At 38.6% G+C, this 22857-nt stretch overlaps 4 protein-coding genes across 4 annotated transcripts; all 4 read left to right on the top strand.

Annotated features, from left to right (window-relative positions):
* The first annotated feature begins 887 nt into the window (after window positions 1-887).
* srgn (serglycin) lies at window positions 888-3694 on the top strand. The gene is made up of 4 exons (XM_072465008.1): window positions 888-1026; window positions 1584-1725; window positions 2928-3136; window positions 3209-3694. The coding sequence occupies exons 1-4, from the start codon at window positions 978-980 to the stop codon at window positions 3268-3270; spliced, it is 462 nt and encodes a 153-aa protein (XP_072321109.1). The 5' UTR covers window positions 888-977; the 3' UTR covers window positions 3271-3694.
* Window positions 3695-4046: 352 nt separating this feature from the next.
* vps26a (VPS26, retromer complex component A) lies at window positions 4047-8573 on the top strand. The gene is made up of 9 exons (XM_072464478.1): window positions 4047-4161; window positions 5171-5320; window positions 5401-5476; window positions 5703-5859; window positions 5944-6108; window positions 6191-6297; window positions 6389-6490; window positions 6560-6669; window positions 6750-8573. Exons 1-9 carry the CDS (start codon window positions 4159-4161, stop codon window positions 6864-6866), a joined length of 987 nt encoding a protein of 328 aa, XP_072320579.1. The 5' UTR covers window positions 4047-4158; the 3' UTR covers window positions 6867-8573.
* A 2540-nt stretch (window positions 8574-11113) lies between these two features.
* Window positions 11114-15054, top strand: supv3l1 (SUV3-like helicase). The gene is made up of 15 exons (XM_072465111.1): window positions 11114-11526; window positions 11610-11687; window positions 11777-11884; window positions 11954-12068; window positions 12145-12313; window positions 12388-12499; window positions 12566-12643; window positions 12717-12808; window positions 12891-13071; window positions 13147-13360; window positions 13455-13554; window positions 13667-13747; window positions 13829-14005; window positions 14089-14237; window positions 14344-15054. The coding sequence occupies exons 1-15, from the start codon at window positions 11247-11249 to the stop codon at window positions 14723-14725; spliced, it is 2316 nt and encodes a 771-aa protein (XP_072321212.1). The 5' UTR covers window positions 11114-11246; the 3' UTR covers window positions 14726-15054.
* A 243-nt stretch (window positions 15055-15297) lies between these two features.
* On the top strand, window positions 15298-21728 carry LOC140380624 (hexokinase HKDC1-like). The gene is made up of 21 exons (XM_072464483.1): window positions 15298-15404; window positions 15630-15792; window positions 15892-16043; window positions 16135-16257; window positions 16570-16665; window positions 17087-17186; window positions 17258-17441; window positions 17520-17675; window positions 17748-17975; window positions 18986-19127; window positions 19199-19328; window positions 19400-19548; window positions 19637-19756; window positions 19826-19921; window positions 19990-20089; window positions 20155-20240; window positions 20530-20660; window positions 20727-20882; window positions 20954-21041; window positions 21360-21505; window positions 21577-21728. Exons 1-21 carry the CDS (start codon window positions 15342-15344, stop codon window positions 21710-21712), a joined length of 2745 nt encoding a protein of 914 aa, XP_072320584.1. The 5' UTR covers window positions 15298-15341; the 3' UTR covers window positions 21713-21728.
* Window positions 21729-22857: the final 1129 nt, after the last annotated feature.

Below are 22857 nucleotides of genomic sequence, written 5' to 3'. Positions count from 1 at the left end.
AATCACAAAACGAGGTCTGAGGTAACAGACCACTCACCACGATGAGTCACAATATGAATGTCTACTATGCAGCTTCAGAAATGTCACAATCACAAACTTCCCAGAAGTTCGTCACGACACAGCATTTTTACAAACTGTTTCTGTTGTATAATTTTTTGATTCAGAGATTTACTGCAGTGTAAAGGTAATCCAAATCAATATATTTTTAATCACCCATTCCCAATCATTTTACTGAGTGTTCGACCCAGAATTAGTGTTTGTTGGTTTAGGAAACAAGACCTTTCACATAAATAATGTAGCTGCCCCAGATTGTTTGCTTTAATTTACTTTTCACTGCTTTACATGACACAATTACCGTCAATTATAAATGAGTATTTTCCAGAGATAGGAAATAATCTAACCACCATCTAACTCACTGTCCGAATGAATGAGGGGCAGATATAATAAATGATATTCATTAATAATCTGTTATCTGGTCTTTGTTACTCATTGATTTCATTGTCTGGCTGTTAAGAGTCCAATGATGTCGATGAGAATAAATGTATTTCTTCTGTTTTAATACTGGGACTAAGACAATAAGCCCATGATAAAACTCGTAAAGTAAAAGTACATTTCTGTCACAATATCCGGGCCTTGCTTTATGTGCACAGACCATAACATAATACATCCATGGCACAGACAGATCGTCCCATCAAAGGAGCGTCCGCACTGATGCTGATATCTTTTGGTATTTCCTCAATCGTGCTGCGCAGTTACGCAAACGCATGTTATCTGATATTTGTGGGCCGAGCAAAAGTTTCCACCCAAAGAGATGTTCAGACTCTTCTCTCTGCACGAAGTGGTCTTGAGGAAACCATGACGCATTCAGGGGGCTGAGCTCCGGAGTCTGGGTGTCAAAAAGCTCTTGACGTTTTCCCTCACGGCGCACACAGTTATCTCACGCACAGACCGTCGTTTTTTGACCTTCAGCGAGGAAAATGATTTGGTTTGTCGTTGTGTTCGGCCTCGCCCTCAGTGGGGGACAGGGTAAGACATCCATTTAGCACTATTTCTTTATTATCGCATGTTGGAAAGTGGCAGAGGACTTTTTTGTGCGTGACATACATACATTAATGTGTCCAGTGTCACGTCTTTAATTCGCCTGTATAAACATAACAAAAAAAAACAAAAAAAAAACACATGTGTAACAATTGTGCTTCATCCACACGTGTTTTGTGTTATTTCAGCCACAGTTTTGATGTCACTTTGAAGATGTGAGGGGAAAGTTCATGAAAGTCCCTTTATTCACACGCGCGAGACCATTCTGTTTCTGTTTCCCAACTTTAGTTTCATGTGTCAATGTAAACTTTCATTTCTGCAATATAAGACTAGACAACTCGAAATCTAGACAGGATATTAAAGTCTGAAAACAGAACTTATTGGCCTGTTGAAAATTATAGATTTATTTATGTATTTATTCATTCCAACCTAATAAAACAGTTCATGTCACCACACATACACCATTACACCCATTTACACCCATTTTCTAATTTTGAGCAGTTTAATATGTGGTATGTTGATGCAATTTGCATGTTATTCCACAGGAGCACCAAGCACTGCAGTGTACAAGTTTGTCAAGTGTAACCCAGAAGGAGACCAAGCCAACTGCATCACTCACCAAACTGCCAACATGGAATGGAGTCAAGATTTACCAACAAAACTCCCCGCTTCTGCTGCCCAATACCTGTGAGTGCTGATGCAGCAGCTTATAGAAGAAGTGACTTTATGGAATAGCCTCCTCGTGCAGTGTGTTTGTCAAGTATGTAAGTGGCAGGTATGTTCCCAAGAAAACCCAAAATAGGAAACAATTGGAAAGATAAAGAAACATACACTGTTCTATGGACAGAGTGCATAGTGATTATATTTGAACAGAAAAAAATAAATGTGGGCAAGAGCAGCGGCTCAGGTAGTTTGAGCGATTATCTATAACTTGAAAGTTAGTGTTTTGATCCTGCCCTGACCCGAGCATTCTGTTGGTGTGTCCTTGGGCATGGCATTTACCACACATGAATGAAGCGTTTGTGGTCATGGCCATAGTGAAAGTTAAGTTCTACTGCTGCCCACTTACCACCATGACATGTCCAGGGGGAAGTAGTACATTCAGAAATGTATAAAGTGCAATTATATTAACAAACCAGTTCATCATTATTATAAATGTGTGTTTCAACATAAAATTGGATCTAATAACAACAAGTCATAATGTTGATTTGAACTGAAAACGACTTGAATGTTCAGGATTGAATCATTGTGCGATTTTGCTGTGAAAAACTATATTGCAGCATTGAACGTTATGTTTCCTCATTTTTATATTATTATTTTTTTAAACTTTATACTTAAGTGGACATCAACAAATCTATCCTGCTTATTGAAGTGTTTTCAAATTCAACATTTTGATATTCACACTTAAAAATATGAATAGCCAGTTCTTGCACTGCGGCCTGTACAGGAAGTGAAGGGGAAGTGCTGAGAGGAAGTGTGGCTGTGACGCCTTTGACTGCAGCTCTGCTCTATTGTTTTGTATATGTATGCTTCTCAAACTACTTCTCTTTATTTGTGTCACTTCTAAATTCACTTCACAACCTAGCTAAATTGTGTGTAATTTTATCTTCATTGCTGCTTTGCTGCATAACTAAATTACTATTTTAAAAGTTTTTTTCTCTTGCCTGTTTCTCAATTTTAGTTTCATGTGTCAATGTAAACTTTCATTTCTGCAATATAAGACTAGACAACTCGGAAACTAGACAGGCTATTAAAGTAAAGTAAAGTCTGAAAACAGAAACTATGGCCTGTGGAAAATAATATATTTATTTATGTATTTATTAATTCCAACCTAATAAAACATAACAGTTCATGTCCCATTGCATTGATGTACTTAATCTTGTGTTCAGAGAGGCTGAGCCAGTGGAGGATGAGCGAGATCCAGAGGAAGAGGATATTGTGGAGGAAGAGTCTCTAAGCGCTGAGGACAAGTCCCCTGAGGTCTATCTGTCTGAGGACGGCTCTGGAGATGAAGGCTCTGGCTTCATGGCAGACCGGCCCTTTTCAGCCGAAGATGGCTCCGGAAACCTCTTTGACAAAATCTACAAGTCAAACAAAGGTAATGTCTTCAAATGTCAATTAGGTGTTTAAATATCTACACTTTTCCTGATTTCTTTTGCTGTTGTCATAGGTGGCCGTAAAAATGAACAGAAACCAGCCAAGAAGGTGATGCAAGAAGACTTCCTTCTGTAAAAGGCACATTTAAGATTGGACCAAGTGTACATATTTTCTATTCTACAATGTGCCATTGTTTTTGGTGGTGTATGCTGTAAATGAAGTGTAAATTACAGTGAAATGAATGAACAAACCAAGCACAGTTGGTTAAAAATAGGCAGTTACTGTTATTTGTGGATCCGCAGACAGTAACAAGTATTCCTTGTGCAATAAATTCTGCCCATCTTACATTTATTGCTCGATAACTGAGGCTCCATAAAATTAAACACAAAAATGTGTTGCATCAGTGCATATAAATGATTCTTGAGGGATTTGAACTTTCTCAATACGAGTGTTTAACTCTTCACGTGTTCTCTGATGTAGTCCATTAAAACATGGGTGTATTCTACATGCTCGGCATTTTGTAAGATTTCTTTTTTCTTCTATTAAACGATTTTTAAAAGAAACGTCTCTTAATTGTTATAAAGTTGTCATTCCTGCACATTAATTTGGCCAAACCTGATCTGCCTATCACGTAAGCTTCAGCTTCCTGTTGTATCAGACATTTGGATAATTCCTCACCATTCTGAAACCCGTGGATAAACAAGCAGGAAGCTAAACTCCATGAGCTAGACAAGATTAGTTTTTTTTCTTGTTTAAATGCAGCTGCGCCTTGAGTGTCAGGCGGGACATGGGTGGGACATAGGCGGGACATGGGTGGGACATAGGTGGGACTTCCATGGACCAAAGCCTATGCTGCAGTCTGAGTGTTTCTGAGTGTTTCTCTCTTCTCCCCTCGCCCTCGCGCGCCCTCATCACCGCTCCCACTGGTCACAGCCTGGTCACATGACACTCACTCACTCCTATGGTTTCAGCAGGGCTAGCTGTTAGCTTCAGCTGTTAGCTTCAGCTGTCTACACGGCCAAGATGGTGAGTGCAAAAACAACAGACACTCCCTAAACCGCACTGAAATGCACCGGGATCTGCAGTTTGATTTACAGCATTCAACACTGCGTTGTGTTTGTTTATTGTTAATTTAACGTTACATGAAAGGACCGGACAGTGGTGACCGAATTAGCTGCTATGTACGAGGCCGCCTGCGCTCCTTTTAACATAGAACAGCAGAGCAACGCAATAGTGCACAGGTCCAATTTAATTTGTCTATAACACTTAAGTAAGAACTGGAGTTAGTAGTGGTTTGTTGGACGTGTCAGCCTTTGGTGATCGTGTTTTACTAAAGATTAGAAGTTAGTCTGTGTCCCATTTGTACTTTTAAATATTGCAATTTCAGTCCATCAGTTGTCAACATTCACACACAGCATACACAGCCAAAGCAGTGAACTAAATTGTCTACAAAGTTAACATTAAGTAAATTCATGATGTAATTGTTTTGTCTAGAGCTCTTAAATGTAATTAAAGACTGATTTAAGGTGACATATTATGAAAAATTTACTTAAATGAGCTTTGAACCATATTTTCAAAATGTTACCTCATTTTACCTTCTGCAAGTTGTATTTTAATTGATTCAAGCATGTTTGAATAAGCTTTCGTTGTCCTGCATTCGAGGCTTGAGCGCTCAACAACAACAAAAGTTTCACCTACCCCCTATTCATGCCCACAGGTTTGTACTGACATGTAGGTGATACATGTGGAACTATGAAGACCTTTTTAGATTGTGGTTTGCATTGAATAAAATGTAAAATGATGTCCCCTGCCTTGGCGTTGAAGGTGCATGGGAACCAACACTGCATTGTTTGTCTGTTTAAATCGAATTTGTGAGGAAAAATGTTGGTGTTTTTTACTCGTGTACAGCTGTGGTTACTTGTCATTTGGTCAATTAAGATGCACATAACATATTCATGACATCTCTTGGTTATTGCAGAAGTATGTATACAAAGGTTATAGGGCATTTGCAAATGTAGTGCGTTTATGCTTTCAGAGTTTCCTTGGGGGTTTGTTTGGGCCGGTGTGTGAGATAGACGTACTTCTGAATGATGCAGAAAACAGAAAGACCGCAGAGTTGAAGACGGAGGATGGCAAAGTGGAGAAACATTACCTGTTCTATGATGGCGAGTCTGTGTCCGGCAAGGTAAACAAATGCATTACATCTGCATTACTGTCTTTAAAAGTGGAAAAATTAAAAGAAGATCCTATTACTTTAATTTCCAGGTGAACCTAAATGTAAAGCAGGGAGGAAAACGCCTCGAGCACCAAGGCATACGTATCGAGTTTGTTGGACAGATTGGTGAGGGTGTTATAAAATACCTAAAATACTCATACTACAAAAATGCTCATTTGTGTGCACTGTTGAAAAACCTGGTCGTCTGCAGTATTTGATCAAGTCTTCCTCAGATGGTTGAAAGGTTTAAGTAAGCATGTGGTAGTCATGTGAAGCCATAGAGCTACAGTAAGGCTTAAACAAATACTGGAATAGGGCACAATAGTAACCTTTCACACATTTGTATTTGCAGAGCTGTTTTCTGACAAAAGCAACACACATGAGTTTGTGGACTTGGTGAAAGAGTTGGCCCTACCTGGCGAACTGACCCAGAATCGGAGTTATGACTTTGAGTTTATGCAGGTCGAGAAGCCCTACGAGTCCTACACAGGAGCTAATGTCAGGCTAAGGTATAAATTTGTGTATCAAAGCAGGCCAGAATGTAAGGCTTACATGTATTCATACATTAAGAACCCTCAATTTTATCATTCTAGGTATTTTCTCAGGGTGACAATAGTCCGCCGCCTTTCTGACCTTGTAAAGGAGTATGAGCTTATTGTCCACCAGTTAGCCTCATACCCAGATGTCAACAACTCAATTAAAATGGAGGTCGGCATTGAGGACTGTCTGCACATAGAGTTTGAATACAATAAGTCCAAGTAGGTGTTTTCAGATTCAATAGCCATAGAGCATTTATTTGTATCATATATATCCTTTGTTTATCTATTATTTGTTCTGTAGATACCACTTGAAGGATGTGATTGTGGGTAAGATCTACTTTCTGCTGGTCAGGATCAAGATCCAACACATGGAGCTACAGCTCATCAAGAAAGAAATAACTGGCATTGGTAATACTTGCATTTCCTTATAGTTGATTTATATTTTATGTAATTAAATGCAACATATTTATCAAATTGATGCATGTTTTTGTCCCTTCAGGGCCCAGTACAACCACTGAGACGGAAACTGTTGCTAAATATGAGATTATGGATGGTGCTCCAGTTAAAGGAGAGTCGATCCCTATCAGACTGTTTCTGGCAGGTAAAGTAAACCTGTGCTCTCTTTGAATCTTTATTTGTATCCAACACTGACCACAATTTTTTCTCCCAGGATATGACCTGACACCCACCATGAGGGATGTGAACAAGAAGTTTTCAGTACGATATTTTCTCAATCTTGTCCTAGTGGATGAAGAGGATAGAAGATATTTCAAACAACAAGTATGTTGTAAAAGATTTAATTGACTAAAATTCTGTATGTGAACAAATTTAAATTGTATGTATTTTTCATCTGTCATAAGGAAATTGTTTTGTGGAGGAAAGCTCCAGAGAAGTTGAAGAAGCGAAATTTCCACCAGCGTTATGAGTCTCCTGAGCCCAGGACCACACCAGTCACTGCAGAGCAGCCGGAAATGTGAGGCTAAAGAGACTAAAGCACAAAGACTTCCAGACTTTGAGCCGAGCAACCAGGCTGTAAGGGCTGTCTCTATGGAATAAAAAGGTGGCTGTATACATGATGGCAAACCCAGAAACACAAGTCCCACCTCACAGCTTCGGTTTGTCCTAAACCTCTTTTTTTCTTTCCCCTGTAACTGAATTACTTTTTTCTAAATGCAAACTCACAAAGCTTAAATCGTTCTCATCTATGCTGTATTTTAAGGCCAGAACAGTGGCTGTGATTACATGCACATTAAAATCTGATTATAATCCAAATTTTGGAGTTAAAAGATCATTAAGTTGATTGGTAAAACACAAAATCATCTGTTTCTATCTGATCATGATCCCTCTGAAAACTAAAATAAGATTTTGTGGGTTGCATGAAATTGGATAATAATCAGATTTTGATGCATTTGAACATAGCTGCAAACGGTTGACGAGAGAAGAGTTCTAAATGCTTCTGAATAGAGGTTTTCACGGGAGTGTGAGTTTCTGCCGGCTTTTGTTTTCCTAATTGTTCAAATATCTCTGGCATCCATCCTCCCTCTCCCCTCCTGTAACCGGTTTGTGTTATATTGGAAAAGGCTGAAATCAAGGACAGTTGTAAGAGATCAGGCCAAAATCTAATTTAACTACAATTTTAAATACAATCAAAAGTAGGTTCATTTCATTTGTCTTAAATGCAATAATGAAGCAGATGACAAAGCCCCTACCTCAGTTTAACTAATTCTACTAGTAGTATGATTTCTTCAAACTTTATTGTTCAAATGGTGTCACATTTTGTTTAGAATATCTTATACACAATAAATGTTTGATTTCTTTGTTTTGAGAAGTATTTTTTTTATAATCTAATTGGAGTCTTCCAATACAACAACATTAAAACATTAGACATTTATCTACGCAAAGAAAATGAGGGCACGTTTCCTATATTAAGAAAATAACTTCACATGCTTATTCATCTGTTCTTGACAACCAAATAGTGAAAACCATATCCAGGATAAATTCAAAATGGTTAAGTTTACCAGTTGCATACCTTTTGGACAAGGATATTCCATACAGATCTCTGTGGACAAACTGTGATGCATCTTTATTTCTTTTTTAAAGCATGAGTTTTAAACTACACCTATCCAATTGGATTTATTATGGTTATGTATGTGTAATAGATGGCTTACACCTGTCATTATCTGCACTCAACTTTACTTCAGCAAAGCCCTTAAATGGTGCCACCGTGAACCCCAAATGGGCAGTGTATGTCCTGCTTTAAAGATGCACACACACTGCTGAAGTCTCCTGTGTGAAGTCATGCTCAGCAATTGTTATTTTTTTTACACTGTCCCACTGTTAAAACTGTATGTCATGGGGGAGTTATTAAAAGACACACTACTCGATGTACCACTACTTAAACCTGGCTAGACATTTGTTTCTTTACAACATATTAGTACCAGTAATATTTATTATGAAATGTTACAGAGAACAGAATGTATTTGTAACTTTGCATTTTTTCTTGTCATTAACAATTTTGTTTATTTCTATTTGTCCCATATTGTAATGGTAAAATGCGAAAAGAAATCAGTCCGCTCAATTTATTCTATTGCATGTAAACCAACCATGTCAAATCAAACCTTGAGTGTGCATTTGTGTATAATAAATGTATATACATAAAACCCAAACAATATAGATACAGAAATGATAAATAAATGCGGTTTATACTAAACAATAAATGTGTTGTTTATCATCAATAAATATTCATGGCTTTCAGTACACCTTTTCACATCCAAGATACAGGCTTACAAAAGTATTAGCTGCACTTTTCTTTTTTTCATCTGTAAACAATATTCCTTCCACTTCACATTTGTGAGCCATTTTGTGTTGCTCTTTCACAAAAAAGGCCTTTACAGTTTATTAAAGTTTGTGTTGTAGAATGTAATGTAGAAAAATCTTCAGGGATAATAATACTAGCAAGCCACTGATTGTATGTTTTAAATTGTTGATCGCTGTGGAGGCGGACCTCATTTATCACCATTCTACAACCCACGCATATTTTCCCCCCACTAGATATAATTAGTCCTTCTTAAGGGCACCTCAAACACTGTTTCAACTGTTAAATGGTAATATAGCCCTCCAACTGAGTATATCATAGGTATGTGACAAAAAAATTGACCTTTAAAATGGTGTATTGACCATTAAGATATATTCATTATTAAGAAAGTTATCAAATTATCTGGTTTGTAAACAATGGAAATCTGTGACCACTTTCGCCTTACCGAGCATTTCAAAATATCATAATTTCCTTATTTCTTGGTCTTTTTGCTTAAGGTATGTACCATGCACAAAAATAATAGAATAACACATTTTCATATTGTAATCAAAAGGTTTAATTAATTGTCATTATAGTGTAATTAATTAACATTCAGATCCGGTGAAACTGAATCGGTCTCGAGTGAAAATCTTACTGACATCAATGAGGTAGGTGATCTTGAGAATTGCATTGAGTGACAATGGTTACAATAATGTCAGATCCTGACAGATGAAATCTGCAGCTAATTCACAGATATTTCAAAATCAACAGCATCATATGTCTCACTGGGCCCCCAATAGCCAATTTCATATGTTCCTTTGTTCTTTTTTTCTGTTTCTCAACTCTGCCAAAGTACACTCCCTGGTGTCACTATCAAACCACACATGACACATATCCATATGAGTTTTTCTATTAATCTGTCTTTTCTTCTGAGCCACACCTATTGCCCAGTAGATGATTTTCTCTTTTGTAGGATCAATCAGTGCGTCAAGGTATGAGAAGATTTTTCTGTGCCCTCATCCTCAACGAGAGAAAACACAAGGTGGCATCAGATGCACTGAACATTCCCATGATTTCTTCCGAGTCTGTGTTATGGGGTCTAGCAGTTTCTGTCTCATTTCTTAGCTGATCTGTCACCACAAGTTCTTAGTACCACTTGTACTGTCGCTCTAGAACTACAATTTTAGCAGAAAGACATGCTGATATCATATTGACAAAAGTTCTGTTCAGCTGGAACCTCAAGTAACTTGGCTAATGCTGATTCAGATTTGTCAAAAAGGTTTCCAAGGAAGTCAGCATCACTGTTGAGATTCAAAGGAACATCTTTAGCTTCTTTAAGTGACACCAGTACACTTTTGACTATTTCAATTCCTTCCAGGTGATCCACCTGTTCATTAGCAGAAGTATAGAACTTCTTCATCCAGGGACCGGATAGGAGTTTTCCAATCAAGCCGATTATGTTTCCAACTTGGTGGTAGGGTTAGTGAAATATTTTCGCAAGCACGAGACTAGTTCACCTCATGACACTGTCCCTGTAGTTAAGAACTTCTCGAAGACTTCATAATGTTCATAATGTTCATAGTAGAGATCACACAGATGAAATAGTACATGCAGTCGATTTCCTCTGTACCTGGGCAAAAAGCCCCGGGGTAAGCCGACATCATCAAGAAAGGTGGTGAAACCTTTCGGGTCACCCTTTCCATATTTATAGCGAACCTTGTTCTTGTATGCTGTTTATATGGACACCTTCCTGTGTCGTCGCATCAAATCCTAACCGCTTGATAAGTACTGGTATATTTTGAGTTGGTATATATATATATATATATATATATATATATATATATATATATATATATATATATATATATATATATATATATATATAGATAGATAGATAGATAGATAGATAGATAGATAGATAGATAGATAGATAGATATAGATATAGATATATGCCTCATATCCAATGAAAACGTTTTTTCATCTTTTTTAGTCAGTTTTTCTTCAGTGGCTTTACTGGTGATGGTTTCCTCAAGACATATCATGCTCTAAGTACTTTAGCTGGTTGTCTTTTTTATTTAACAAATCTGAAAGTCTAGTGAGATCAGCTTCATGTTGTTTCTCACTGACAGTAGATGGCAGTAGATTGTAGTACTTTCTCATACTGTTACATTTCTTCGACATTTTGCTAACTTAGATTTGGTTTCCTCAAGTTCAGCACACCTGGATCTTTTTAACTCATTCTTAAGTACCCATATGGTTGAAGCGCAAGCGCTTATGGTACAAGCGCTGTATGTAGGTCATATTGTCACATATTTTTGATTTCACTATTGTGTAGCTGAAAAACAACTCCGCCGTTGTTTTGAGTTAGGCGCATGTTTTTGTGCAGGCGCTTGGCGGACAACTAAACTTTGCGGGTCCTGAAACACGTTGCAAAAGCAGGAAGTAAAATGTTATGCACGACCTCTGATGTTGTTGGGCTGTGGAGTTTCATGTGTTTCTCTGTAATGCAGTGATTATGACATCCTTTATTTAGAGCCCCACTTTCAGCGAGGTTATCGGGGAATGGCTGCTTCTGTGAACCGCTGTATCTGCGCTGTTTCTTGGCTCCAGCGCCACATTAGTTCTCGGGCGGCGCGCACATCATCAGGCGCTTATGTGTGCTCTGGCGCTGCCCTGTCTGTTCCACGTCCATGGACTGTACCTGGGCTTTTCAGAGCCCGGTCTTCTGATAGTTCTTCCCTAAAGCCACTGGACACATCACTGTTCGTCCCGTTGTCTCTGAAGACAGACTCTTCCTCGGATTCAGGTGTTGGAGCAGAGCTCACACAGCCTTTGGATAAAAGTGAGGAGATTGCTTGTTCCAATTAATAAAGTGTATTGCTTTACATATTAAACCTTGGTCTATTTTCTCCTTCAAATACACAGATGATCTTTTGAAAGTACTAAATCGCTTCTATAAAAGAAAAGAGATGCAAAAGTTGGCAGCAGACAATGGTCTTGATGGTGGGTTTATTGCTTCTTTGTTTATTTAAATCAATGGCTTTACATCGTGTGTTTTGGTGAAGATAACGTGTCATTTTCTGCTTTTACAGCTCGACTCTTCCATCAAGCCTTTATCAGCTTTAGGAAGTTTGTTTTAGAAATATCATCTCTCCCTGCTGATCTGCACATCATTCTCAGTGATGTTTGCTGTGGAGCAGGTTGGTTTCTGGTGTGTCATGTTTCACTGTTTAAATTCTTACAGAATAAGTTTCCTGTGTTTCTTAAAGGCCATATAGATGATGTCTTCCCATACTTTATGCGTCATGCCAAACAAATCTTCCCCATGTTGGATTGCATGGATGACCTGAGAAAGATCTCAGACCTCAGAGTCCCGGTCAACTGGTAAAATTGACCACAAATACTAAGAACAGTGCTTCTCAAGCCAAACAGACTGAGTTCAGCAAACACTGTGTTTCAGGTACCCAGAGGCCCGTGCAATCCAGAGAAGAGTTATTTTTCATGCTGGTCCCACAAACAGTGGAAAAACATACCATGCAATTCAGCGCTATCTCAGAGCCAAATCTGGAGTCTACTGTGGCCCTTTGAAACTTCTTGCTCATGAGATCTTTGAGAAGAGCAATGATGCAGTGAGCATTATGAGCATTCACCCCTCAATAATGTTGACCTACCTTTTTATTTTGGTTTCATTTTTGTTCTTCAGGGAGTACCATGTGACTTAGTAACAGGTGAAGAACGAACATTTGTAGATCCTGATGGACGACCATCTGGTCATAATGCCTGCACCATTGAGATGTGCAGCGTTAACACGCCGTGTAGGTTACAATAATGATGGGTTAGTGGTATTTCAGTGCAGTATTAACTGTTTTGTATGTGTGTAGATGAAGTAGCTGTCATTGATGAAATACAAATGATTCGAGATCCGTCCAGAGGCTGGGCTTGGACTAGAGCCCTGCTGGGTAAAACATACATTTATGTGTTTCATAAATGCATATTTTATGCATCTGCGATTTATTTTGACAAATGTTACAGGTCTTTGTGCAGAGGAGATTCATGTTTGTGGAGAAACAGCTGCAATAGACTTTGTAAGGGAACTTATGTATACTACTGGAGAAGAGGTGGAGGTGAGGTGTCCAAATAAATACATCTTCAGGGTAATTATAATTGTTTACTTACTTTGTCATTTGTTTTTGTATTTCTCTTCAGGTTCATAACTACCAGCGTCTGACTCCATTCACGATTTTGAATCAAGCACTGGATTCATTAGACAATTTGAAACCAGGAGACTGTATAGTGTGTTTCAGTAAAAATGATATCTACTCCTTAAGCAGACAAATAGAGGCGCGAGGACTTGAATGTGCTGTGATTTATGGGAGTTTACCTCCAGGTGACTCTTTTGGCCTATGTTTTTTCAATGTGTTGCAAATTTTAAGTAATATTTGAGATTTTCTTTGTATTATAGGTACTAAACTGTCCCAGGCCAAAAAATTCAATGACCCCGATGACCCCTGTAATATATTGGTTGCCACAGATGCTATCGGCATGGGACTTAACCTGAGTATTCAGCGTATCATCTTCAATAGCCTTGTCAAGCCTAATGTGAATGAAAAAGGTGAAAAACACATGGAGACTATCAGCACTTCACAAGCTTTGCAGATAGCTGGTCGAGCCGGCAGGTCAGCTATGAACGTTATCCGGGCTACAATCCTTGGGTGTGAGAAACTAAAACAATGAACAGTTAAATAATTTCCTATATCTATTTGTTATTAGGTTCTCCTCAAAGTATAAAGAAGGATCAGTAACAACAATGCACAAAGATGATCTTCCCATCTTAAAGGAAATTCTCAGCCAGTCAGTGGAGCCCATAGAGGTGATCACTTTATATCATAGACTGTTGCTTTAGTATTTGTTTATTTTTTGCTTGATTGCACTAGCACACTTTGAATCTTCTCTTTCCCTTACGTTGTCTTCTATTATTTCAGACTGCGGGTCTTCATCCCACTGCTGAACAGATCGAGATGTTTGCTTACCATCTGCCTGATGCAACACTGTCAAACCTTGTGGTTAGTTTCCCCACTTATTTATTCATTGTTTTTTATCTGAGTACTACATTTTGAACATGAATTACTTTTATTCCCCAACAGGATATCTTTGTGAGCCTCTCTCAAGTGGATGGCTTGTATTTTGTCTGCAACATTGATGACTTTAAGTTTTTGGCTGATATGATTCAGCATATCCCCTTAAATCTGAGGTCTCGCTATGTCTTCTGCACAGCTCCAATCAACAAGAAACAACCTTTTGTTTGCACTTCGTTTCTAAAGGTGAAATCATAGTTTTGGACGCTAAATTTGTGCAATCATAATTTGGCTTGAAGTCTTGAAATACATCAACATTTGTTTTTTAGTTTGCTCGTCAGTTCAGTCGGGATGAGCCACTGACATTCGACTGGGTGTGTCGCCACATTGGCTGGCCTCCACTTGCACCCAAAAACCTTAAGGATTTGGTGCACTTAGAAGCAGTTCATGATGTTCTGGATCTTTACCTTTGGCTAAGGTTTGGTTTTGTAATAACTATTATGTAGTAGTATAGATTAATTGTTCTTATGTTATACTGTATGTGACACATAAGACTTTAATACTGCTCTTCTTACCTTCTGTAGTTATCGATTTATGGACATGTTTCCAGACACATTACTAATACGACAAATCCAGAAAGACCTTGATCAAATTATTCAAGAAGGAGTTCGAAACATCACTCGTCTCATCAGAGCATCGGACCCTAGTATCACTGATCCTCTCCAAAACGCCAAACCAGACCAAACAGCCGCCAGTGCTGTTGCTAAGGGGGTGCCCAGAGGAAGTAGGGCCGTGATGCACAGCTCACTGACCAGCCGGCTTGTGAGGGACGGCCTCTTGACTCCTGACATGATTCGACAGCTGCAGAAGGAGTGGTCCAAAGAGTCGGACACTACTAAACAGAGTGCTCTTGATACAAACAATCTTAACAGTGACAAGGGAAAACGAAGGAAGAAGAAGAAATAGTGCTAATGTTCAAAAAATCATGTTTGCTACTCTTATGTTGAAAATGTTGAAAGGTCACCCTCAGCTAAGCTAATGATACAAACAAACAATCTTAACAGTGACAAGGGAAAACGAAGGAAGAAGAAATGGTGCTAATGTTAAAAATCATGTTTGCTAGACTCATATTGAAAATGTAGAAAGGTCATGAGGGTGGAAGATTATGTTTTTACAGTCAAATTGGAGCAGTTGTAACTTACACAATAGCTCTCAACAAACAAATGGCATGTCAACCATTTTATTCACAAAAACCTTAGGGGTATATTACCAAATAAATATATATTTTAAATACAGTGTGTGTGTGTATATATAGTGTATATAATGTGTTTGTTGCAATGTAAATCTGAACGTCGAATGAAATTTCAAATATTTTTACATGACAGAAAACCGTATGTGAGCAGAAAGTGGGAGAAGAGGGCTTGGCTTTTGTTAATCATTGAATCGGTTCAGAGATCGCCCTCAGGGGACAAAACAACACAACATGCTCGTATGAATTGAAAGGCAGAAATGATCTGACACCTCTTTATTCCTAATTTACATTACATTGTTTTATTTGTTTTTGGGTCAGTATTATTGCACAATGTTTGCTGTACATTTTGTTTCATTTATCATCACAAAACTTCAGGAAAAGCCCATAAATAAGGTAAGATTGCTAAGAGTATTCTCTGAAACATAAAACAATGCAATTTCTCTTGCTGGAGACTAGCAGTTGGAGATCACAATACAGTTGACCTGTGAACATGTTTCTTGTTTTCATTGCATCTAAAAGATAAGCAAGAACAGTCCAGTGACTTCAATGAGCTCACGTAGAAATGGAACAGAAATCTGTTTTGACCACAATCTTTATGCAGTGTTCCTTTACTTTTAGGTGGATGAGTTGCTTAGGGCCATGTGTCTGCAAGATGACCAATTAAAGGATGTGTCATTGCTGTTCCAGGCCGAAATGATAAAAGGGCTTTCGTCTAAAAGCAGAGCTGTAGCTGCTGTGAAGATGCTCCCAACACATGTGTGCTCCAACCCCAATAGCACAGGTCTCACTACTGCCATCTCTACACATGCAATCAAATATTAGCAACATTGTTTTAATTATTGACAAATCTGTGTGTATAAATGCTGAACTTTTATTCCAGAGAGAGGACCGTTTTTGGCCTTGGATTTGGGTGAATCAACTTTTAAAATACAACGGATTAGCCTTGGAGATGGAATGGACTATAAAGAGGTGAAAATACAGGAGAAAATCATTCCAATACCAAAACAGCTTTTAAATGACAGAGCAGATGAGGTGAGTGGGGAAAAACATTCATCAGTTGAGATCAGAATAATGATAATAATGATAATAATAATAATACTGTAATTTCTCTCTTTTTCTGTAGTTATTTAACTTTGTTTCAAGATCTTTAAAGCAATTTATGCACGAGAAAAACATCAGTTTAGTGAGGCAACATCCTCTGACCTTCACTTTCTCTTTTCCCTGTGAACAACCTGCATTAAATCAGGTAAAACTCTTTAAATTTGCCCACACGTGCAGACTATGGCAAGGCAAGTTTATTTGTAGAGCACATTTCATACACAAGGCAATTCAAAGTGCTTCACACAACAGGAAAATCCATTAAAATAACAAAGAAATTACAGAAACAGAAATACAATAAAATTATAATAGTTTTCTGTATTATAAAAAATAAAAAACACCTAGCCACAGAGGGTAACTTGTTTTTGGAGTCCAACTCCTTTTTAAATCAGTCCAACGTACTTTTGAGCCTTTAACAACGTAGGATCATTGTTTCTTCTTGTCTGTTCTTTCTCCACAGGGAGTCTTGTTAAATTGGACTAAAAATGTCAGGACTCCTGGCCTTCGAGGAAAAGATGTTGCTCATGCTCTGAAATCTGCAATTGAAAGAACCGGGGTAAGTGTCCATGTTTTGTACATAAATATAGTATATTCAACAATGATCGAGTAACGACACTCTAGAAATGACTTTGTAGTGATGCTGTCTTTCAAGCTCAAATCACTCTACAATCAATAATGAGTAATAGCCCAGATTCTTCTTATTACAAGCTCTATAATCAAACAGTTAAGTGAGACACGTGTCTTGCTCAAGAACACAAGGTCAGAAGGAGCTGGTTTTACCTGGTAAGCCAGAGCACTGACGCCCAAAGTTGATTTATTTGTTTTATAGCCCAATGCAGCTTTTCCAATAGGCTTATACCCAGTGAGAAATTCTAATATTATTTTAAGTTACCTTTCCATTTTTCAATTCTAAAATGTAATTTTCTTGCTGGTATTGATTTGACTAAAAAACACAAATGTTATTTACTCCATTTCAGGGGATGGATATTGACATTGTCGCACTGGTGAATGATTCTGTGGCTACTATGATGACTTGTAGATTCGATGACCCGCAGTGTGACGTTGGACTCATAATTGGTTAGCATTTTCAGTGAATTCTGTGTTACATAATTGTTTGTATCACTTGTGTGTTAAACTTGTGTTCAAAGGCACAGGCACCAATGCGTGTTACATGGAGGAGCTGCGTCACATTGACTTGGTGGAAGGAGACGAGGGCCAGATGTGCATTAACATTGAGTGGGGAGCATTTGGAGATGATGGAGCTCTGGACAACTATATAACCGAGTTTGACAAAGAGGTTGATGCAGCATCTACTAATCCTGGAATACAAAGGTTGAAAATGGATTGAAATAACACAATCAATGCAATGCACTTCTAAAATCTTTAAGCTTTTCTGTTATTCCTGCAAAGCTTTGAGAAGATGGTTAGCAGTATGTACCTGGGGGAGCTGGTGAGACTGGTTGTATTAAAGATGGCAAAACAAGGACTTCTATTCAAAGGCTGTGTGTCAAATGCTCTGAAAACCAAAGGGAAGATCACCTCATCACACATAGCTGCCATAGAGGAGTAAGTTTTGGCTATTTTGATTATTGCATTTCATCTAGATTTGTCATTGGATTACTATAATATGTGCCCCAGTGCTCAAAGAGGTCTTCAAAACACCAAAGACATCCTCATGGGACTGGACTTCACTCCTTCTGTTGAAGATTGCTTAGCTGTCCAGCACGTGAGCACTATAGTAACCAACAGATCCTCCAGTCTAATTGCTGCATGTCTGTCAGCCATCTTGACTCGGATCAAACCAAACAGAAGATCAACACATGTTACTGTGGCTGTGGATGGTGAATTGTACAAAAGGAATCCACAGTAAGTATAACCTCAGTCATTTTAGAGGTGCACTTTTATGTCACTTTTCTGGTGGGGTCTGCCATCTGCTTTTCTCTATGGAAATGTAATTGCTTTCCCAGTAATGTTCCATAGCGTGATTTAAATGTACCTATTTAGTCAAAAGGACACTGTTGATGTTTCAACTTTCATCCAAAAGTCACTCTCAAATGACTGCAACTAAATCTTTTTATAAGGTGGAACACTCAAATCGAGCATTTTAATTATCAAAATTAAAAAAAAAACGAATCAAACTGCATTTTTTAATTTATGGTAGAAAATGTGGAGCTGTCTTCTTTATTTTGTACTTAATATAACATTTCACTATCGCCAGTATATTTAATTTTAGATTAAAAACATCACACTGATACTGACAGTACTTAACTTCCTTTAGCAGTACTTTGTTGATCCTCTGTCCCCTGTAATAATCTCATAATAATTTTCCTGGCTGACATTTGCAAGAATCAACCACTAGAGGTCGTTAAATGTTTACCCTGGAGTAAGAGATCATCTCAAAATGGGTTGAAGCTGAAAAGACGTAATATTTTTCGTCTGGGGGGGGTGAACCAGGCCAACATTAGGCGGCGAGTGCGGCGCGGAGCACGGGGAGTGCGTACGGGGGAGCACGGCGCACCGCGGCCCGTGCGCACGGTGCGTTGTGATCACGGCGCGCAGTGGCACGTGTGAGGGAGAACCCGCCCCGCTCCCCGCGCTCCCCACGGCACGCCGTGGACCATGTGGATTGAGTAAACAGGTGACATTATTTGGAGAATTCATAACTTCTACATATAAACTTACCAAAGGATGTTCAGAGATGTTCACTAGAAGTGAGCAGGGTCTATCAAGCTACTATCGTTTTATCAACGCGTTAACATTTTATGTGAAGCCAGTCTTTCGTCTTTTGAGGGGGGAGGGGGTCTAGAGAGAGACGAGAAAAATTACGTCTTTTCAGCTTCAACCCATTTTGAGATGATCCCTAACTTCATTTTCAGATATTCTACGCGCCTCCAGAGCGCAGTGCAGAAGTTGATCCCTGAGACCTGTGTGAGGTTTGTCACATCTCCTTGTGGCACTGGCACAGGGGCTGCTCTGATCACTGTAGAAGCCAAACAAGCAGCATGGAAAAGGCGACAGGTCAGTTTGTCCTGTTTAGACCAGCATCATCAACAACAAATACCCCAGTTTTACACTTTGATTCTGTAAAGGTGGATGAAACGGCCTCTCTGTTTAAACTAAGCCAGGAGCAGCTCAGTTTTGTAAAGTCCAGGATGAGGGTGAAGCTTGAGTCTGAAACTAATATGTCCTCATTTGTTTACAACTTACCAAATGGCACAGGTAAGAAAGTCCCAAATCTAATCTCAAATATGTATGGGCCAATTTACTATGAGTTTCAACTTTATGTTTAGAGTCGGGCCAGTATCTTGGTTTGGAGCTGGGGGGAACACGCGTCAGAGCTGTGCTGGTGAACATCAGAAATGGTCAACTACACTACACAAACCTTTACCACAAGATCTATGAACTACCACCGCAGCTATTGCACACAAGTGGAGAGGAGGTACTCATCAGATATGCAAAATCCTGTATGCCACTGCCTCGTCTTATTGTCATAAATCTGATCAATGTATTTGTTTTTGTTCATGCAGTTCTTTGACCATGTAGCACAATGTATTTCTGACTTTCTGGATTTTGTTGGCATGAAACACACTTGTCTCCCGGCAGCCCTTACAGTCTCATTTCCTTGTGAGCAAACGACGACTGACAAGGTGAAAGCAAATGTCCTTCAGAAATTGAGCATTCAAGAATATTAAATTGTAACATGCACTTTAATGCAGGGAAATGTGTTGAACTGGATCAAACGTGTTAAGGCCACAAGCGGTGAGGGGCAGGACGTTGTCACCATGCTGAGAGAGGCCACAGACCGACACGCTGTGAGTTACACAACAGGATTAGACAAGTATTTTTTATTTATTGCTCAAAAACACATCTTCATTTTCAGACGTTTGACTTAGACGTAGTTGCAGTTGTGAATGAAACTGTGGGGATGATGATAGCCTCTGCTCATGATGATCCTCAGTGCAAAGTTGGACTGATTGTTGGTAAGGCCATTTTCAGGGAAGAATACAGTTTTATGCGAAGTGCATTGTTATCGTGTGTTTCAAAGGAAGTGGAGTCAGTGTTTGTTACATGGAAGAGCTGAAGAACATTAAATATGCACTTAAAAAGGAAAACTTCCCAGAAATGAAAGACGTAAGTAAATAAATATTTTAATCATTAGCTACCCTTTGGTGATAATGATGCAGGAGCAATGCATTAAAAATTCACATCACTCTCTCAGGTTGCAGATGTCAATTTTTTATAGCATGACATTTCAGCCTTACTGACTTAATCAGATAAAGAATGGAAAAAGGCAATTACCGTACGTTATCTTATTTTAAAAATTGACATCTGCAACCTGAGATTGCAAAGCTTTGTTTTCATTTTTAGATAAAAGGATGTACCTGATTATAGAAGTAATCTACCTGTAATACTTTTACAGGGAGATATAACAACGAGGATGTGTATAATCACAGAATGTGGGCGAATTGGGGATAATGGCTCCCTGGATGACTGTATAACACCTTATGATATTCAAGTGGACTTAAATTCTCTGCACCATGGGAAAAAACGGTATTAAGCATAACACAGAGTGCTGTCTGGATCCATATGAAAATATTAAAGCTCTATCTGTTTCAGATTTGAGAAGTTGACCAGTGGGTTACATGTGGGAGAGGTCGTTCGTCAGGTTCTGCTAGATTTGAGCAGGAGGGGTCTGTTATTCAAAGGTCACGAGAATACTGCTTTGAAAACACCTGGATTGTTCCACATTAATTCTCTGTCTCAAATAGACAGGTAGAACTCAACAAATGTAATGGTAAAGTGCACTTGAGTTTCAGGTCACTGAAAGTCTGTTGTGCCCCTAGTGGCCGTGTTGGAGTGCTACAGGTCAGGTCTATTCTCCAACAGCTGGGAGTTGAGGGCAGCTGTGATGATTGTGCTTTTGTGAAAGAGGTACCGTAAATCATCCTAAATACGTGTTAAATGTCAAGCAAAACAATTTAGACGTTGTTGAGAAAAGAATAAAAAAATATATTGGTTGAAGTAAAAGGAAGTAGGAATCATTGACAGATTGTATAACTTCATATAATTGACCTTTGCCATTATAAAACAATGCTGACTTCCATATACAATGTAAAAGTTACACCTTATGACATGGACACTGTAAAATGTCTCTTTCAGTTATAACCTGGACTTTTGTTAGACGTTTTATTGCCGATATCATATTGGCAAACTATGGCTACAACAGTTTCCTGCAATCTTTTTGAGCAGGTGTGTGGTGCCGTGTCACGTCGTGCGGCTCAGCTCTGTGGAGCGGTGGTCGCTGCTGTGGTTGATCAAATGAGAGAGAATCGTGGAAGCAGCAATTTAAGCATTACTGTGGCTGCCGACGGAGAACTTTACAAACTACATCCTCAGTGAGTTTGTTCATGTCAATTGTGAAATATTTTACCATTAAAAGAGCTACTAATTTGTTTTGTTTTTTCAGATTCTCTATTCTCCTCAAAGAGACCGTCAAAAGCCTTGCTCCTCAGTGCACAGTGACTTTTCTTACCTCAGAAGAAGGCAGTGGTAAAGGAGCTGTTCTTGTTGCTGCAACAACCTTGCCAAAGCAGAAGACGTGAAACATTATATTTAATATGCCTCTCACAAATTGGTCAAAAAATGAAAACTACATTAAATCAGTATACATTGGTGTATGAACGTGAGTGTGAATTGGTAGATGGTTCCTTGATGTAAAATACAATGGGAGTATTTCTATCAATATAAAGTATAAATGTTTTTGTCATTAAATTCAAATGTTTGCAGTTGATTAAATAATTACATGGTTTTGCAGAAGCCAAGTGAAAAATAGGAATTTTTATGATTTTTTTTCTAAAGAATTAAACCTGTGTTCATTCATTGCACTCACTTTCCTTTCTGTCTCTCTGTCTATCAAGACTATTTTGTCTTCACCGGCTTTGGGGTTTTTATTGACGCTGTGTCTGTGTCAATAAACCAGGATGTGAAACCAGGATGTCCCTCGGCAAACTCTTTAAAACCTTATGAGAAAAGTCTAGCCTTTTCAATTGTACAGTCAAATCTATGAAATTGTAGCTAAAGACACATTTATGTGAAATGAAAAACGGTATGCATGAATAAACACAGATAGACCTACTGTGGAAAATAAGTATTTGAACACCCTGCGGTTATGCAAGTTCTCCCACTTAGAAATGATGGATTATCTGAAATTTTCATCACAGGTGCATTTCCACTGTGTGGGACAGCATCTAGAAAAAGGAAATCCATAAATCACATTGTATGATTTTTAAAATAATGTATTTGTATTTTATTGCCGCAAATAAGTATATGAACACTGCCAATCAGCAAGAATTCTGGCTCTCAAGACCTGTTGGTCTGCCTTTAAAATGTCCACCTCTACTCCACGTAATCTAAATTAGCAGCACCTTTCTGAGCTTGTTAGCCGCATAAAGACCAAGGTCAATGACCTTCAAAGGTTATCATCGGTAATACACTACGCAGTCATGGTTTCAAATCTTGCATCACACGGAAGGTTCATGTCATGTCATGTGGTCAGATGAGACCAAAATAGAACTTTTTGGTGTAAACTCCAATCATCGTGTTTGGAGTACCATCCCGAGAACACCATCCCTACTGTGAAGCATTGGGGTGGAAACATCATGCTTAGCGGGTGCTTTTCTGCATAGGGGACAGGACGACTGCACTGTATTAAGGAGATAATGTATAGGGCTATGTATTGTGAGATTTT

Source organism: Eucyclogobius newberryi, unplaced genomic scaffold (genome assembly GCF_026437365.1).
Source record: "Eucyclogobius newberryi isolate DKJ021-1_F unplaced genomic scaffold, fEucNew1.0.hap1 SCAF_5, whole genome shotgun sequence".
Lineage (NCBI taxonomy): Eukaryota > Metazoa > Chordata > Actinopteri > Gobiiformes > Gobiidae > Eucyclogobius > Eucyclogobius newberryi.
The sequence above is the reverse complement of the archived record's forward strand: the minus strand, read 5'-3'. Positions and strand labels throughout refer to the sequence as shown.

What these genes read in the sequence shown, in the direction of transcription:
- srgn (XM_072465008.1), top strand. Translation starts at nt 978, where the DNA reads ATGATTTGGTTTGTCGTTGTGTTCGGCCTCGCCCTCAGTGGGGGACAG. An exon ending in GCTTCTGCTGCCCAATACCT is followed by an intron (nt 1,726 to 2,927) that starts GTGAGTGCTGAT and finishes TCTTGTGTTCAG; the next exon opens with AGAGGCTGAGCCAGTGGAGG. An exon ending in AATCTACAAGTCAAACAAAG is followed by an intron (nt 3,137 to 3,208) that starts GTAATGTCTTCA and finishes CTGTTGTCATAG; the next exon opens with GTGGCCGTAAAAATGAACAG.
- vps26a (XM_072464478.1), top strand. An exon ending in TATCAGACTGTTTCTGGCAG is followed by an intron (nt 6,491 to 6,559) that starts GTAAAGTAAACC and finishes TTTTTCTCCCAG; the next exon opens with GATATGACCTGACACCCACC. An exon ending in GAAGATATTTCAAACAACAA is followed by an intron (nt 6,670 to 6,749) that starts GTATGTTGTAAA and finishes ATCTGTCATAAG; the next exon opens with GAAATTGTTTTGTGGAGGAA.
- supv3l1 (XM_072465111.1), top strand. Translation starts at nt 11,247, where the DNA reads ATGGCTGCTTCTGTGAACCGCTGTATCTGCGCTGTTTCTTGGCTCCAG. An exon ending in CTACTGGAGAAGAGGTGGAG is followed by an intron (nt 12,809 to 12,890) that starts GTGAGGTGTCCA and finishes ATTTCTCTTCAG; the next exon opens with GTTCATAACTACCAGCGTCT. An exon ending in TTTGCACTTCGTTTCTAAAG is followed by an intron (nt 14,006 to 14,088) that starts GTGAAATCATAG and finishes TTTGTTTTTTAG; the next exon opens with TTTGCTCGTCAGTTCAGTCG.
- LOC140380624 (XM_072464483.1), top strand. Translation starts at nt 15,342, where the DNA reads ATGTTTGCTGTACATTTTGTTTCATTTATCATCACAAAACTTCAGGAA. An exon ending in AACAACCTGCATTAAATCAG is followed by an intron (nt 16,258 to 16,569) that starts GTAAAACTCTTT and finishes CTTTCTCCACAG; the next exon opens with GGAGTCTTGTTAAATTGGAC. An exon ending in ATTGTGCTTTTGTGAAAGAG is followed by an intron (nt 21,042 to 21,359) that starts GTACCGTAAATC and finishes CTTTTTGAGCAG; the next exon opens with GTGTGTGGTGCCGTGTCACG.